The sequence below is a fragment of the Hypanus sabinus genome, chromosome 7 (assembly GCF_030144855.1).
Source record: "Hypanus sabinus isolate sHypSab1 chromosome 7, sHypSab1.hap1, whole genome shotgun sequence".
NCBI lineage: Eukaryota > Metazoa > Chordata > Chondrichthyes > Myliobatiformes > Dasyatidae > Hypanus > Hypanus sabinus.
In genome coordinates, this window is record NC_082712.1 from 63,959,395 (window position 1) to 63,972,168 (window position 12,774).

Consider the following 12,774-nt stretch of genomic DNA (forward strand, 5'->3'; position numbering starts at 1 on the left):
GGAAAATGGAGTTAATGTTCAATTCAGCCGTCACTGTAATTAATTTGAAGATTAGAGGTGTCTATTCCTACCTTGTGGAAGTGGTTTGAACTCATCTCGCCTAACTGAAGCATAGCAGGTAAAAAAGAATGACCTTTTTTTGTTGTAATGGGTGCAAAGTTTATATACAGATAGTCAGGATAGTATTCTTGAAAATAACTAAATTGTAGAATAAAAGGGAATCAAAGAGGTTTCTGGTGCTGCATAAGATCTCCAGTCTGAAAATCTCAATCTTCATGAAGTACGTGGCTTTTAACAAATTATTTTCTTCATCAACTTTATTATCATTAGTAATATTTAAAACTGAAAGTTTATATATCACATGTACATTAAAACATACAGTGAAGTGTGGCATTTGCGTTAACAACCAACACAGTTAAGAGGGCAGCCTGCAAGTGTTGCCACAAGACAGAACACAACAAGCAAGAAAACAACAAGAGCAAAACAAGCCCAGTTCCTCCCCCCCCCACCCATGAACACAGTTCTCTAACCTCACAACAGTCTGTATTCTGCATTCTTTGGCCTTCGGCCTCCAGCAGACTCAGATTGGAAGCAGACATGCAGACATTGGGTCCTCAACTACCTCAGCGGACTCCCAGAGGTTCACATCCCAGGGCTCTGGTCAGTGGGCCGTGACTTTCTAACTTCCAATTCAACCTTTGGGCTTTGATCGTTGGCAGTGACAAGACCTTGAATTCTGGACAGGACCCTCAACACTAGGCCCCAGATTCTCCTCTCATTAATTCATGAACCCAAAGGGGTGATCAGACCTCGTTCTGCCTGAACTCAAAGAACTCTGAGTCTGGAACTCAGTGACAACTCACTGACTCTGGGAGAGACTTCCACCTTCATCCACGCTGGTCTGTTGTCCGGACATCCTGGCTAGGTCCATGGATGTCACTCGTCCACATCACTGTCCTTCGAATGTAAAGTGGACTCTTTAAGACTATCCTGTAATTCCATTGCATTCCTGTCCCTAAACCCCTAACCTGAAATTATGAAGCATGATCCCTTATGTTCCCTTGGCCATTTAGTAGGTTAGTTACATTTTTAATATCAATTATGGACCCTTTGGCAGTTGTGGAGCCTGTTCATCAATGATTAGGACTCTACGCTAGGGCTGCATAGAAATGGGCAATGTTTGTGTATATTTTTTTCCATATGGAAATATAAGGGTGAACATGGACCATTTTGCTGTATAGCCTTTTTGTGTAAAGTTATGTTCTTGGCCAGTTTATGTTTACATTCTGAATATTTGGATTTAGTTCACCCATTTTGTTAGGAGACCAAACACTATGGAAAATTGGAGACCTGGATGATTGGTGCTTCAACATGGAGTTGATTGGAATGGGATACAGGCCTTTCAATATGTTGTCTTTATTTTAGTTTACACATTACCATGTAAGGATCTGTGAAAGCCTTCCACCAAAAAATGTACTTAAGCTCACCTTATGCCATCAGTTTTTCAGTACAAGTATGAAATATTTATTTGTTTTATGCACATTTTGCCTTCACCTTCTTTTACTTCTAATTTATTTAAAAAGAAACAGATTTTTTTATGCAGTGCTTTTAATGCAGTGAATTGTTCCAAAGTGCTCTATGGAAGTTGGAGGAAGGGATCCTAACAATTTATTATGTTTGAACTGTTAAATTGCACCGTGCATAAGGGGTAAATCAAATACAGAAACACATAGCAACCAAGGTTAATCTTACCATGATTTACAGCCTAGAAGCCACTATCCACACATGGAATATATACAGTGTTTATTAACATTTCAAAAAAATCTATTTTGTAGAAGTTTCACATGTTGGCATTAACAGAAGAGCACTAGAGGCTGGTTTGTGTTTGAACTAGCCTGCTACCCATGCTTCCCATCCATGCAATTCCTGGACACTTTCACAGTTTTGTAGGTTCAATTGAATTAGTGCTGCAAAATGGAGTGATCTGCAACTGACAGCTTGGCATTGGTGGCAGATTCTGAAGCCTCACCCTCGAAGGCATATGTTGTCAAAGTCTTTTAAATTATTTTTAAATGTCTGTGACATTTAAGAATAATTCAAATAGAAAGTTCAAAGTAAATTTATTATCGAAGTATGTAATGTCACCATATACTATCCTGAGATTCATTTTCTTGCAGTCATTCACAGCAGATACCAGGAAACACAATAGAATCAATGAAAAGCTATGCTTAGATGGACAAACACCAATGTGCAAAAGAAGACAAACTGTGCAAATAGAAAAAAAGCTTGATCGATAGATAAGTAAATAAACACACAGATCGATAAACAATATTGAGAACATGAGTTGTAGATCTCTTGAAAGTAAATCCATAGATCATGGAATCTGAGCAGAGTGAAGTTATAATGCTGGTATAGGAATGTGGTGGTAACTGTTCCCAAACCTGATGGTGTGGGACCTCATGCTCCTGTATCTCCTTCCCAATGGCAGCAGTGGGGAGACAGCACAGCCTGGATGGGACGGGTCCTTGATGATGGATGCTGTTTTTTTCTGCCGATGCTCCTTGCAGATATGCTCAATTACGGGGGGGCGGGGGGGTGCTTTTACTATGATGGACTGAATTGTATCTACTGCTTTTTTTTAGGCTTTTCCATTCATTATCATTGGTGTTTCTATAGCAGGCCATGATGCAACCAGTCAGGATACCCTCCATTGTGCTGTGTCCTAAGCCCCCTCCTTTACCCTCTGTATACTCAAGACTGTGTCGCCACCCACAGCTCCAATCTGCTAATAAAATTTGCTGACGATACTGCATTGATTAGCCTAATCTCAAGTAATAATGATGCAGCCTACAGAGAAGAAGTCATCACCCTGACACAGTGGTGTCAAGAAAACAACCTCCCCCTGAATGTCGCAAAAACGGGAGCTGGTTGTGGACCACCGGAAGAATGGACACAGGCTAAACATCTTTTGACAACAATGGATCTGTAGTTGAGAGGGTGAACAGCTTTAAGTTCCTTGGCACACACATCACCGAGGATCTCACGTGGTTTGTACATACCGGCTGTGTGGTGAGAAAAGCACAACAGCACTTCTTTCACCTCAGACAGTTGAAGAAATTTGGTATGGGCTCCCAAATCCTGAGGACTTTCTACTTCTACTGGGGCACAATTCAGAGCACCCTGACTGGCTGCATCACTGTTTGGTATAGGAACTGTACTTCCTTCAATTGCAGGATTCTGCAGAGAGTGGTGCAGACAGCACAGCTCATCTGTAGATGTGAACTTCCCCCTATTCACAGGACATTTACAAAAACGGGTGTGTAAAAAGGGCCCAAAGGATCATTGGAGAACCAAGTCACCCCAACCACAAAACCGTTCCAGCAGTTACCATCCAGGAAACGGTACCACAGCATAAAAGCCAGGACCAACAGGCTCTTGGACAGCTTCTTCCACCAGGTCATCAGACTGATTTAATTCACGCTGATACAATTGTATTTCTATGTTGTATTAACTGTCCTGTTGTACATATTAGTTATTGCAAATGACTATAAATTGCACATTGCACATTTAGTTGGAGACATAACATAAAGATTTTTACTCTTCACGTATATGAAGGATGTAAGTAATAAAGTCAATTCAATTCAATTTAATTCAATCTATAGAAGTTTGTCAAAGTTTTAGATGACACGCCAAATCTGCACAGATCTCTAAGAAAGTAGAGGCACTGCCATGCCTTCTTTGTAGAGGCAGTTACATGCTGGTCTCAGAGTAGATCCTCTGAAATGATAACACCAAGGAATTAAAGTTACTGGCCTTTTCCACTTCCTTTTCGCTGATGTGAACTGACTCGTGGACGTCTAGTTTCATCATACTATAGTCAGCTCTTTGCTTTTGCTGGCATTGATTGAAAGGTTGTTGTTATATTACCACTCACCCAGATTTTCTCTGTCGTACATGCTGATTCCTTACTACCTTTTGATCTGGCCAATAACAATGGTGTTGTCAGCAAAGTTGAATATCGCATTGGAGCTGTACTTAGCTTTGCAGTCATAAGTATCAAGTGAATAGAGAAGGGGACTAAGCACACAACCTTGTGGTGCACCTGTGCTGTTGATGATTGTGGAGGAGATGTTATTGCCAATCCAGAATGACTGGGATCTACAAGTGAAGAAATCGAACATCCAATTACACAAGGAAGTATTGAGGCATAGGTGTTGGAGCTTACTGATTAGGTTTGATGGAATGATAGTATTGAATGCTGAACTGTAGTCAATGAAGAGCATCCTGATGATTGCATCTTCATTGCCCAGATGTTCCAGGGTTGAGTGAAAAATCATTGAAATGGTATCTGCCTTTGAACTGTTATGATGAAGTAGAGCCACTCTTCAGGTAGGAGTTGATATGTTTCATGACCAGCCTCTCAGCAGTTCATCACAGTGGATGTAAGCGCTACTGGATGATGGTCGGTGAGGCAGGTTACCAAGATCTTCTTGGTCACTGGATGATTTAGGTCAGCTTGATGGAGGTGAGTACCTCAGATTGCTGAAGCGAGCGGTTAAAGATGTCAGTAAACACACTAGCTAGTTGTTTAGCACAGGTCTTTTATAGAAAATAGAAGTAAGTAATTAGCAAAAATACTTAAAACAATTACAGGCAGTCCCCGGGTTACGTACGAGTTCCTGAGTCCGTCTTTAAGTCGGATTTGTACTTAAGTTGGAACAAGTACATCTGGTATTTAGTGTCAGTTTGTCAAAAGTTTGTCGTAGTATATAGTATATATTTTACCTTTCTATGTATATAAAACACTTAAGAAACATATGTATTCCAATAATTAAACCACTGTGTTGCTTAGTAATAATTGTAGCTTTCATCGGGGCAGGGCGTTTCACATGCTCCATTATTCTCACTTTATCTGTTATCCTTTAAAATTGTTCCGATTGTTGACCGATTGTAGTCTAACGCTTTTCCAATAACCAGTGGCGTTTCACCTCTTTCCAAACACTTTATTATTTCCACTTTATTTTCAATCGCAATCACTTCCCGTCAACGGACCAGAAACACTGCGGGCGGCGGGTCCCAGGGTCCGCTGGTTAAGAACTTAAGAACTACCTCACTGAGACAGGCTAAATGGGACATGTGGGGGCTGTGCTGAGTTTGGGTATTTGATCCTCCACAATATTCCATGTGGGAATTTAAACTGGAGGTGGCAGTGTTTTTTTTATGAGGTCGAGTTGCGAGCTCGACATCAACCTGGCATGGATAGTACGGGAGTCACTGGATCGACATCAACCCAGCACGGGAGTGGACTGTCACTGGATCGAACCTCTGTTCTTGAGTTCAGCACTGATCTCACTGTGCCACCGTCTGACCGGAAACTGGGGTGGGGGGGGGGGGGTGGCAGTGTCAGGGTGAGTCTAACTAAGAAAAATTTAAGCCAACTACAAAGTTACACAACTCAGTGTCAACGGCAACAACTTAAAATGGTGGACGGCGGTCCTTCTTTAGTTCGTAAGTACGAGTTGTCTGTAACTCAGGGACTGCCTGTATTCTAAAACAGGTTTAACTGATATTATTTAGTACTATTCATTTGAAAGCAACTTCAACCAATTAGCATTTCCATCCAGATTGTAGATTTAATTGAGACAAGGTGGTTTCAAGCTGAGGAGATGGATGTGAAGTAAGGTAAACTCCTCAACCCACAGAGAACATGGAATAGTACTATACTGGATAAACCATTTGGCCAGTGATACTGTGTTGTTCTTGATGCCAACGTATGTTAAACCTCCACATGTATCATCCTGGTCCCTCCATTCACTCCGTATTAAAAGCCTTAGAAACTCCACCAAAATGTCTGATTCCACTTCACCTTTGCCAACCTACTTTAGGCACCCACCACGGTCTGTGTAAAAGAAAACAGAACTTGCCTCTCATGTTGTCTTCAAATTTCACCCCTCTAAAGGTATAATCTCTGGTGTCTGTATTTCTACCCTGTAGAAACGATATTGACTGTCTACCCTATCAATGTCTCTTGTAACCTTAAATACCTCATTTATAGCTGCCTTAGCCTCTGAGCTCGAAAGAGAACAACCTACGTTTGTCCAACCTTTGCTTATAGCTGATACCTTCTAATCCAGACAGCATCCTGGTAAACCTTTTCTGTACCATTTGCATAGACAACACATTTTTTCGCTAATAGTTCAACCAGAACTGCATGCAATACAAGTGTAGTCTGACTGAAATTTTTTACAGCTGCAGTATGACTTCCTTATTTATCTTCCCTTCCAATGATGGCAAACATGCCACATCTTTGCTATCATATCCACTTACTTAACCATGTTCATTGAACTACAGACCTGGATTCCAAGATCCCGCTGTTCATCGGTGCTATTAAAGGGTGTACAATTAACTGCATACAGTCTTCTTTCATTTGACCTTACTCGATTAAATTCCATCTGCCACTTCTCTGCACATATCTGTAACTGATCTGTATCCCACTGTATTCTTTGATAGTCCTTCACACTGTCCACAATCCACCAACTTGTGTGAAACCTGCATACATGCTAATCAACTCATCTCCATTTTCGTCTGAATCATTAACGTATATCACAAACACCAGAGGTCCTAGCATCAATCTTTGCAAAACATCACTGTACTGGTCACAGACCTCCAGCCACAATAACAACCTTCCTCTCCTACTCTGTCTTCCATGGGCAAGTCCATTCCAAACCCAAACTTGCAATTGGTCTTTATCTTCTGCATCAGCCTACCATGAGGGACATTATCAAATGCCTTACTAAAGTCCATGTAGATAACTTTCATTACCTTACCCTCACACCAAACACCTTTGTCATAAAACTTCGCATGAATACATTGCCTCTGGAGTCCAGAGCTTGACAGCTGGTGGAGTGGATGGTTCAGCGGGCTGACACTGATCTTCCAACGTGTTTTGTACTATTGTTTTTTCAGTATGCAGGCTTGGAAGACAATAAGGTGTACATCTGTGTGATGCTATTAGTGAGAAGTCTTTTTGAAACTACTGACTGAATAAAGGCACAATCTGGGATGTTCATCTCTTGACCTTTATCGTATTCCAAAGCCTGGGGCCTCTGCACCTCCCTCTACAACTAGATCCTTGCCTTCCTTACTACTCTACTCTCTCTACACCCTTAACTGTGTGGTTAGGCACAGCTGAAATGCCATGTATAAGTTTGCCAATGACACAACTGTCATTGGCAGAATTTCAGATAGTAGTGAGGAGGTGTATAGGAATGACATAGATCAGCTGGTTGAATGGTGTCATAACAGCCTTGCAGTCAAAGTCAGTAACATCAACAAATTGATTGTAAGGAAAGGGAAGTCAAAGATACACACACCAGCCCTCATCGAGGGACAGAAGTGGAAAGGGTAAGCAGTTTCAAGTTCCTGGGTGTTAATATGTCTGATGATCTATCCTGCAGCCAACTTATTGATGCAATTACAAAGAAGGAACAACAGCTGCTATATTTCAATAGGACTTTCATTAAAGACTTGCAAATTTCTACAGACATACTTTGGACAGTGTTCTAACTGTTTGCAACACCAGCTGGAACTGCACAGGATCAGAAAAAGAAAGTTGGAAACTCAGCCTGCTCCATCACGGGTACTACCCTCTCCAGCATCAACATCTTCAAAAGGAGATGCCTTAAAAAGGACCCCATCATCCATGTCATGCCCTCCTTTCATTACTACCATGAAAGTGAGGTATAGGAGACAGAAGAGACTTGGTGAATGTTTCAGAGACCCCTCTGCCATCAGATTTCTGAATGGACAGTGAACCCCTGAACACTGTTCATTGCTCCCCGACTAACCTGGTAGAGCTTGAGCAATTTTGCAAGGAGAAATGGGAAATCTTACTCCAACACGTTGTGCAAAGCTTAATAGAGGCTTCTCCAAAAAGATTACTGGCTGTAATTGCTGCGAGTGGTGGTTCAGCTAAGTACAAAGCAAAGGGGGGTGAATACTTCTGAACCGCTGTCATTTCGTTTTTTGGATTTTTCGTTTTTCATCCTTTACGATTTTCCCCTGTTTTATGGGCTCTACTGTGAAAAGGAAGCATGTGATTCACAAATAAAAATTCTCAGTTAAATTGCTCAAAATCCCTGGTTGTAAAACACATTTATATGAACAATGGGTTGGGGACTATATAGTTTTTCAAGTCTAGGGTGCCTATGACTTTTGCAAGGTTGGGACTGTAGTGATTTTATGCATTGCACTGTATTGCTGCTTCAAAATTAAACAAATTTTATGACACATGCCAGTGATAATAAACCTGATTCTGATATGGGTCTCAATTGTGGACTGAGAGTGGAGGTGGGAAAGGAGAGGGAAATCATGGTTGGGAAAAGGGAGAAGAGAGAGGGGAGGGAATGAGGAGCATCAGAGTGGCACTTTGTAATGATCAATAAACCAGTTGTTTGGAATTAAGTGACCTTGCCTGGTGTCTTGGGGCGCCACTCTGCCAGCTGGCTCACACCCCTCCCAAGTTACTCCACCCTCACCATTCCTAACATTCTTTGCTCCGGCCAGACTTACAAACTCGCTCTCTGCTCCACATTAACAAATACAGTACTGTGCATCAGTCTTAGGTATCAGTGCTATATAGGTATATGCGCCGAAGACTTTTGCACAGTATTGTGTGTGTATGTATGCGTATATTATAATATTTCGCTTCATTATTATTATTTATTTCAATGTACTGCTACCGCAAGCAACAAATTTCATGACATATGCCTGATGCTGATTCATTCATTCATCACCTATGTACTCTCTGCACATTTTATGACTATCTATTTTGTCCCTTTTACATCTCAGTTTCTGATTATCAGCAGTTTTATCTCCACTTGAGTGAGGCTTGTCAGTGCCAGACAAAACTGGCTTCCTTCTAATCTCAATTTGCATTCAATTTCCTTTTTGGTTTACTAACATTGTCTAGCAATGTTGTTGGGATGGCAAAAATGAAAACAATTTACTCATAACAAAGACTGAGATTGCATCATTGGATCTGGTCAATCAGTGATTTTGGTGGGCAAGTGACAGCAAAATACTCTACATCTTCTCACATGACTTGGAACTTTAGGTGATTTACTTGTTAGCCCTCCAAAGGTACCAGGTGTTATTTGCCTCAATTTTATTGTCATGAATTCCTTCTGGGACATTTATGACAAATATGCCTCACTGTGAGGCATGCCTTAATGACTTTCATTCAGATTGTGGGTTTAAATCCCACTCTAGATAGCTGAACCCAGAATCTACATTGGTGCTCCTTGTACTGCAGAAGGTGTCATCTTTCAAGTCACTCAGTCTAGTTCTGTACCTTTGTCTTGTGTCTTACAGTAAATCCAGGCCTGGTTCTATCATCTGAAATAGATTTGTAAGAACTTGTGGCACTATTCCTCCCTAAGTTTTGAGGGAGTTTGCTGTGTCATTTTCGCTCACTGTCAGTGAACCCACTTCAAAAATTACTTCATTGGTTGTAAGTTACTTTGGGATGTCCTGAGGTTATGAATGGTGCTGCACCATCACAGGCCTTTCTTTATCCCTTTGTTCATTTTTGAAGCTGATGACAAGTGATCTGATTTTGCTGGCATCATTCCTGAGGCCAACCAAGTTGATAAATGAGCAAACATAAGTTAATTCCACGACTACCATATCCTAAGGAATGTCCCAAATTTACCCTTGCAGAATTCACAAATCACTCCAGAAATTAGAGAAATGGAATTTATGTGGAGACAAATAAGTAAAATTTAAAATAAATGACAAACTTTATCAATTTTTATTTCTGGTCACTTAGTAAAATGAACTCAATAAGATTTGGATGTGATGTCACCACGTTGATTGGGTCTTCAGTCCTTCCTTTACCATGCTCTCGCCAGTCCTAAGAGAGAGTATGGTAAAGATGAATCGAAATGCAACACTGCCACTTTATTCATCAATGAGGCATTGTCTCTGACATGCTACATTGTGGGGAGGTGCAATGGCCACGGCCAGCCCCTTAAATTGATTTTGTGGCCTTTACCCCACTACTACTAAGTCACGCCACTTTAACCATTTATCTGTCTGAACTCCTCCTATGCACCTTTCTCCCATAAACCCTGATCCTCAAATCCCATGTTTTTCCCCTGATATCCTCTCCTTAATGTGGGGTCACCTCTATTCAATCAGAGTACAATTAATTAAATTTTCTGATTGTGTTAATGGCAAATGCTGAGCAAAATACTAAGAGTATACACTTCTTTGAGAGACCTCATGTGCTCTTTTATGTCCTCTAAAGCAGTTCCGCAGTTCAGTTGATTTTTTTGCATTCCTGGCACTGAGTTAAGGATCACGTCATGCTCTCATGGACTGGACTTCTGTCAGGGGATCAGTGACAATGTAAAGCAATGACTTAAACAAGAACTTTCAGGTATATTCCAAGTCTGCTTCCCTGAGGTGGTGGGCAAAATGTTTGGATTGAAAAGGCTGGAGCTATTACATAAAAGATTATTAACTGACCTTTTTCTCCACAGGCATAGATATTTTGATAAATAATGCCAGTGCCATAAATCTGACTGGTACACTCGAGACACCAATGAAGAAAGTGGACCTCATGATGAATATCAACAGCAGGGGTGCCTACCTAACGTATGTACTGCATAGTTTACACTCTGATCATTAAGTGCTTGCACTGGGCACCAGGATATTCTTTTAGAAAGTCAAACATGTTATTAGTTCTTTTAAGAAAATATTGCAGGTGTGTCTGTTATGGTTAAGTTTTCAATGAGCTGCTTTATAGATGGCACTTTTACTGTAATGAAGGCGACAAGTCACTTCATTTGAGCAAAATTTGACAATAAGATACTATGATATATTTGTTCAGACAAATAAAAGCTGAAAAAAAGTATGAATTGTATGAATCAGTTTGAAGGAAGAAGTGATTGATTAGGTCAGAGAAGGAATTCCAAGCTGTGGGTGTTGACATTAGGAGGCGTGTTACCAATGATACTATGGTGAAAATCGGGTGGTACATAATTCCTATTTTTGAAGAATGTGGAAGTCTTTGGAAGTTTGTAGAGCTGCACGATGTTAGAGGGAGGGTTAAGACCTTGAATTGATGGAGAAATGGATGTATTAAATATCACGGTCAGTTTTAGTAGATTTTTAATCTGAAGCAACATTAAAATAAGTTCATTATAAGTTACGTCTTTCTTTGTAAGAAGGGAAAATGATAATATTTCTCCCCCCCCACCACACTCTTTTGATGACCTTGAGTGGATAGACACCTCTTAGTCATATGCCAATCCTTTTGTGCTGCTGCATAAGATAGAATATTGATATTTATATTTTCTTTTTTAATTTGCTCAGTTTGCATCTAAACTCAATTACGTTTCAGATCAGTCTGGTTGTAGTTACACTTCTTTAAAACTGTGCTCCCTGTTGAATTAAACATATTCTATCTTTACTTACCCCGATGAGCAGAGCAGTACAGTTTCTTTCGTATTAGGCTTCAACATGTTGGTTCTATTCATAAATAGTGTGACAGAGCTTTGTTTGTCAGCTGTGATGTCTCTGTGTGGATGTTGTTTACATTTTGTAGTGGCTCATCTATCAAATGTATGGAGGAAGCAGTGCATTCTAAAGGAGACATGGCATTTTAATTGCTGCTGAATCAATAATTTACATAGATTTCGCAACACTGCTTTGTTTTTACAGTGTCTCTGTTGAGGTGGTCCAGCATCGCATCCCGTATGTCTTGCATTAACATGAAAGCTGATAATTCCTTTTTGAGAATTGCACAATTGATATTCTGATTTTTTTTTAACTTTCAAAACAGACATATCTGAATCTATTTCATTCTTTTCATGATTTACTGCAAACAGAATGCTTGTGTTTTCCCCTCAAGTTTTCTCCTCACTAGCTGGTACACAGAAGCAAAACCTTCTTTTCTTACCCGGAGAAAGAAACAACCTCTTTCATTTTTGTACAAAGAAGCTGCAGCAGACAGTACATATGGAAGGAAATGGATAGTTAACATTTCAGGAGACTCTTCATTACAACTGGAAAGAAAACGAGACAGCTTGTATAAAATGGTTGGGTAGGGGCTGAGGAAGAGCTTGCAGGTGATAAGCAGAGCTAGATTAGGGGGTAATAGGCAGGCGAGGGAGGGGGAGAGTAGAAACAGTGTAAGAAATTGATAGGTGGTAGAAACAAAGGGTAAAAAAAACAATTTGAAGGGAGAGGACAGTGGAACATTAAATAAAAGGAAAGAAGTGAGAAACTGATGTTTAGTGGGGGAGGGTTGATGCTTTGCTGCAGCTTGTGTATGGGAGTGGGGTAGGGGGGCTTGGGGATTCTAATACTTTTCTGTCATTCATTCTTTGGGGTTTTCTGTTTTGTGGATGTCTGCAAAGAGTAAGAATTTCAGGTCGCTTTTTTATACATTCTCTGATATTAAATTGAACCAATGGGAGGAACATATGGGGGTGGAGAGGGGAAAGAGATGCAGTGATGGGGACTAGTGGGGAAAGACAAAAAGAAAAGAGGGGAATGGTTACTGGAAGTTAGAGAAATCAATGTTCATACCGTCAGGTTGGAGACTACCAAGGCAGAATATGAGATGCTGTTTCTCTATTATGCATCCATTGTCAGCTCTGCGGAGGCCATGGACAAACATGTTGTTGTGAGAATGGGAAGTTCAATTAATTGCATTGTCATTCTACTTTTCACACCTCCAGTTGGTGAAGTGTTGTTGAAGTGAAA

General features: G+C 40.5%; 1 protein-coding gene across 1 annotated transcript in view; it reads left to right on the forward strand.

Moving 5' to 3' along the window:
* hsdl2 (hydroxysteroid dehydrogenase like 2) overlaps positions 1–12,774 on the forward strand; it is a 154,597-nt gene that overhangs the window by 38,509 nt on the left and 103,314 nt on the right. Inside the window, exon 4 of the mRNA XM_059974840.1 lies at positions 10,545–10,659. Within this exon, the coding sequence (XP_059830823.1) occupies positions 10,545–10,659 (115 nt within the window). The remainder of the gene's footprint in view (positions 1–10,544; positions 10,660–12,774) is intronic.